Below are 5,691 nucleotides of genomic sequence, written 5' to 3'. Positions count from 1 at the left end.
AAAGTCTAAAACTTTAGACCAAAGAAGAAGTCCAAAACTTGTCTCTCTCTTGGGGTTGAGTGATTGAATTAACACTAAATTTCATCATTTTTTTTGACACTTTCAAGCCTGAAGGTAGTTCCATCCCTGATTAGTCTTCATCACATTTGTAAATATTTAGTGAGATGCATTACATCTATATATTTTGAATTACATTGACATGTTATTTAGCTTCTTTTATGTTACATATACAGAGTTTACATATGTTGTTTTGTATAAGCATGCATTCAAGGGGCAAGACTCACTATGGCCCTTTGTCTATGTGCATACTTTTTCTCTCACGTGCCGTCGAACATTTTTTTTTTAGTGAAAATTCAAGTCCCACCCGGTTTGAATTCCTGAATCCGCCCCTGCCAGGGAAATGCCTTCCAAGCTCGGAGACATATTCTCTACCAAATACAGAGGCTTAATTAATTAAGCTTGTGTTTGTAGGTGGATTAGTTGATGGATTTTGCTATATTTTTTTTGCCCATGGGTAGTTAGGAAGTTGCATTCCGTAATTTTGTAGATTAAAGAAAGGGAATGGACAAAAAAACGTGTAGGCAGAAGGTTACATCAGCTTATGATTAAGCAGGGGTTTATTTAAAAGGAAAAATTAAACTAAGTATGATCAGGGGGGACTATTCATTATTTTTTTTGGGTACCAATGCAGTTCACTTATATATATATATATATATATATATATATATATATATATTTAAGCTTCCAGACAAATTATCCACCAACTAATTAATCTGTTACTTGATTAGTTTCTCATAAATTAAGATGATAGAAGCTAAAGAACTCAGGGTTTCTTCTAATTAATCTCAAACAAATGTTGTTACGTACAACAAAAGTTACTAATTAGGTACGTACTCTAGCTAGATTCAAGATAAATCTTCAATGAATTGCATGTCTCATCAGAAATTAGAAGGTGAATCACTAATAGCGTTTGTAATTAATATTTGACGGATTTAGCTAAGGACGGATTTGAGAATCACTTGTTGTTGAAGCTTAAGTAGGATTATAATCATTCTAGAGAGCCTTGCTAATCAAGTCCGGCATATTACTAATCAAGAAGAATATGAACCAGATACAAGATATGACAGATTGAATCAAATTTTGCTTAAACATAATCAACTCTATTAGCTAGGTAATATATGCACGTACTATGTGATCTAGTCAACACAAAGAAACAGGAAAAATGAAATGTACTTAGAAAATTCTAATATCACCCCGAACCAAAGGGACACCTCATTTTGTCGGTAACAGAAAAATGGGACTTATTACAGTTGCACAATAATTTTCTTGTTTTCGGCAAGCAACTTTGGACTTAGTATCCATTTATATATATATGTAAAGAAAATGTTCATTAAATAAAATCTTCAAGCCTAGCTAGCCTTATGGGAAAATTGATGGCAATGAAAGTTTCATCAGGCTCATTACATGACCTCTCTACCTAGATAACTTCTACTCCTCGTTGGTCTCCTCCTTTCTATCATCCGGCTTAGACTTCACCCCAGTACCTCCGAGAACACAGCTCCCCAATTTTAGAAACCCAGAACCGAAATCCAACCACGCATTATTACGTACCTCCTCCATTTCACATACAAAACACAAATAACATGGAACCTCTTCATCACCAGAAACATCACTCTTCTCAGCTCAGATCCAATCTCACATTCATCTCTTTACTCCTTGTTTGTGTTGTTTATCTCTCTATATGGTCTTCTTCCTCCTCCATCAACCCGCTCTTCGCCATCGAGGAGCACAATGAGTGCGTATCACAAAACCAGGTATGTAAGTTTCTTCTTAACCTATTTTACGAACGCTACTCAATGCAGGAGTTTTATTAGAAGCGTGGTCAACCTCCATTTCTGTACCAATGGTGTCTGATTGTCTAAACTAATCGTTTCGTTTCGACAGACGAACATGTTCGTCGAGCCTCAAGACGAGCTCGAGGCCACGTTATCCAGGGCTTCAATGGAGAACAAGACGGTGATCATTGCCGTGGTAAACAAGGCTTACGCAGTGCAAGATGTGAGAGCAGACACAACCATGCTCGACCTCTTTATCGAGAGCTTTTGGCAAGGGGAGGGCACGAGGGAGCTGATCGACCACCTGGTGGTGGTGGCGGTTGATCAGACGGCCTACGACCGGTGCCGGTTTCTGAGGCTGAACTGCTACAAATTGGAAACCGACGGTGTGGATTTCGGGGGAGAGAAGATTTACATGTCCCAGGATTTCATTCAGATGATGTGGAAGAGAACTTGGTTCTTGTTGGAGGTTCTCAAACGTGGTTACAGCTTCGTGTTCACGGTAAGTTTCTAGTTATTCTTTGTTCTTGTTTCGTTCTTCTTTTTTTATGCGATATTCTATTCACAATCACGGGAAAACTGTCGGTTGTGGACTAATATACATATAGGGAAACACTGATTGAAATGAATTAGTCTAACTTATTGGTAGTATCATTGGGGTTTAACTAAAAAAGAAATCACTAAGGTAGGACACGAGAGAAACAAATCACGAATTGTACACCATATAATTGCTTGTTTACACACTGCTGCTTGGTCTCAACCTAAATTTTCGTAAGAATGCACCAAGAATATGACAACCATTCTTTTCCTCATGTCGCTTCTCCCTTTTCTAAATGTCCCTCTCCGTCATATCATGCTCACCTTGCTACCCCCAAAAGCTGTGTTCCTCTTCCTCCATATCTACTACCGCATACTATTCAAAGCAACCCATTTCTAAAGTCAACCGTACGTGTAGAGAAAGCATTGGTACATTATAGAGACATACATGTACTTGAAACACATATGGCACACAATCTTCAGGACACGGCGTGTATCTACATATATATATATATATATATATATATATATAGTTTCTATCCAGAGCGAAACTTTATTTTAAAATTAAAGTGAGAAGTTCTTTATTTGACTCACTTTTCGGTCATATTTCCACATCTTTACCGTTCAATTTGTAGAACCTAATGCATAGATCACTCTTGCCAAGTTTCATTTTAAAATTAAAGTGAGAAGTACGTTCTTTATTTGACTCACTTTTCAGTCATATTTCCACATCTTTACCGTTCAATTTGTAGAATCTAATGCATAGATCACTCTTGCCAAATTTCATCCAAATTGGTAATCGTTAAGGTACCGAATTAGATTAAATCAACGAACGAACCATAACTCTATTTATTCAGAATTGTTTTTGTAAATAACAATTATGAAAACCCAAACGATCATCAAATTCAATAAAACTTGGCATAAGTGATCTATGCATTAGGTTCTACAAACTGAACGGTGGAGATGTGAAAATATGACCGAAAAGTGAGTTAAATAAGGAACTTCACACTTTAATTTCAAAGTGAAGCTTCGCTCTAGATAGGAACTGTATATATGAACGGTTAAGATGAGAGAACATTATATAGAAACATGATGGTCAAACATATGAATTGTTATGAATGGCTAATTAAGATTGCATCATGTATCTACACGTCGTGCATACAAAATTTTCCAATACATATGGATAACACCATGCAGTAATCGGTCATCATATCCTTATATATATCACTACGATAAACTAGCTACTGTGCTTAATTTGCTATATAAAATTCTTGCCACGACAAGATTCATTTAAATACGTAACAATACTTAAGTACATTGATACACATTGTCATGTACATTAGATACAAGATATTTTAAGGAGCAAGTGAAATCATTGGAAGCTCAAAACTGGATCAGGAATATTCGATCGCGGATTGAAAATGTAAAATGATTCATATATAGCTAGAGTCATAAATATTCGTAATCATTATATGAAAAGAAATATACGAAAACGTATACGAGAAAGATGATCCTTCAGTTTGAAATCTGGTGTTTATAGAGATGGAAGAGATCGGATATGTTGTGGGTATGGAGATGGGGTGGAGTGACTTTAGGGTTCTTCTTCTTCTTTTTCTTTTTCCGACGATTAGGGTTTCTTTGGGTCTGAGGAGTGGGTTCGTCGTCTGTGTGTGGGTGACCCGTGATGTCATGGAGTTTCTTGAAGCTAACTTGTAGTGATGTCACGTGGACTTAAGATGGTTACGTGTCTCTGAGGGAATGGCAGAGGTCAAAAATTTTGGGGACGTATTCTAACGAACAACTGGCAATGCCATTATTGGTACTTGGCAGTGACAGAGTCTCAGAGAGGGATGGTGACAGTACCTCACCTACGGGTGACGCTAACGACGAGCAGCTTTCATGAATCATGAGGATATGATTGCTGAAGTGTTACTGCATTTAGGGCATTAGACTGAATTCATGTGACAAATATAATAAAGATAGCACGAATAAGTGATGCATGTGACCAAAATTCATCTTGCTAAAGGTGATACATGTGACAATTTCCAACCAACAATTGTGCACTTGCTCATTAGTTCAGTCTAAAATTTAGAACTAGATTTTTCAGATAAAAAAATATATGAAACTATACCGTGAAGAAACAGAGATGACGTATCATTTAGAAGTTGAAAAAGAAAACTCGAGATGCATAGTAATTATAAATTTATAAGTAGAAAATTTGTTTAATTATTTGAGTAATTGTGTTTTAAAAAAAACAAACGTGAAAGATAGTACTCACATACCTACAATTTAGGAAAAATGATATCTTGTACTATTTTTGTAAAGATGATTAATTCTAACTCAGTTTAGATAGGAGGCCGATCGATTCCTTTCACATTTACTGTCACGCACTTCCCTTTTGGGTGTAAATTATCAAAATACATGACGTATGTTAAAAGTTGTTGGGAGTTCAATAATTATTGGAAAATTAGGTGTTAACAAAATCAATATTTATATGACATTGTTTGAGTGTATACTTCTGTTTATGACTTATTCCGGTGTCCTTTTCTGTGATCTATATTCATATAACATTCAACTTTTTGGTTATAGCCTAGCTTCTGGGTTGAACTTGAATTTCCTTTTGATTAAGTTATTGTTACTTAAAAATGTCATGCGCTTGTTAATATTCTTTTTATTTATTTATTCTTTCTGGTATGAACTTGCTAAAATTCTTGTTCGTACTTTTTTCTTCTAACAGGACACTGATGTGGTGTGGCTAAGGAACCCATTTACAAAGTTAAGTAACAACGAAACTGAGGATTTACAAATAAGCACCGACATGTTCTTTGGAGATCCATGGAACACAACACAGTTAATCAATACCGGCTTCTACTACATCAAATCCAACAACAAGACCATCGCACTGTTTGATAAATGGTACAACTTGAAGGACAATGCCACTGGACTGAAAGAACAAGATGTATTACTAAACCTCCTTCGAGGTGGTATTGTTCCAGAATTGGGGCTTAGAGTTAGATTCTTGGATACTATATATTTCAGTGGTTTTTGCCAGAATAGCAGGGATGTTAGGGAAGTTAGTACCGTCCATGCCAATTGTTGTCGGAGTATTGTTGCGAAAGTGCAAGACTTGAAGGCTGTTCTCCGGGATTGGAAGAAGTTCAAGAAAGTAGTATCGCATAAAAGAGTTGATCTTAATGTGACTGCCAAAACTTTTCAATGGACCGGTCATTGGGGATGTTGGAACTCATGGAAGGTTCCGGCTAGCAACGGGAAACGGAAGCTGCCGAATAACACCGGCAAAGCTACTCATAAGGCATAA

The 5,691-nt window shown here is 36.4% G+C and overlaps 1 protein-coding gene across 1 annotated transcript; it reads left to right on the top strand.

Annotated features, from left to right (window-relative positions):
• The first annotated feature begins 1,789 nt into the window (after positions 1–1,789).
• On the top strand, positions 1,790–5,691 carry LOC101290999 (uncharacterized protein At1g28695-like). Its single transcript, XM_004308651.1, has 3 exons — positions 1,790–1,814; positions 1,945–2,337; positions 5,110–5,691. Exons 2-3 carry the CDS (start codon positions 1,951–1,953, stop codon positions 5,689–5,691), a joined length of 969 nt encoding a protein of 322 aa, XP_004308699.1. The 5' UTR covers positions 1,790–1,814; positions 1,945–1,950.

This window comes from Fragaria vesca, linkage group LG7, assembly GCF_000184155.1.
Source record: "Fragaria vesca subsp. vesca linkage group LG7, FraVesHawaii_1.0, whole genome shotgun sequence".
NCBI classification, from domain to species: Eukaryota; Viridiplantae; Streptophyta; class Magnoliopsida; order Rosales; family Rosaceae; genus Fragaria; species Fragaria vesca.
The sequence above is the reverse complement of the archived record's forward strand: the minus strand, read 5'-3'. Positions and strand labels throughout refer to the sequence as shown.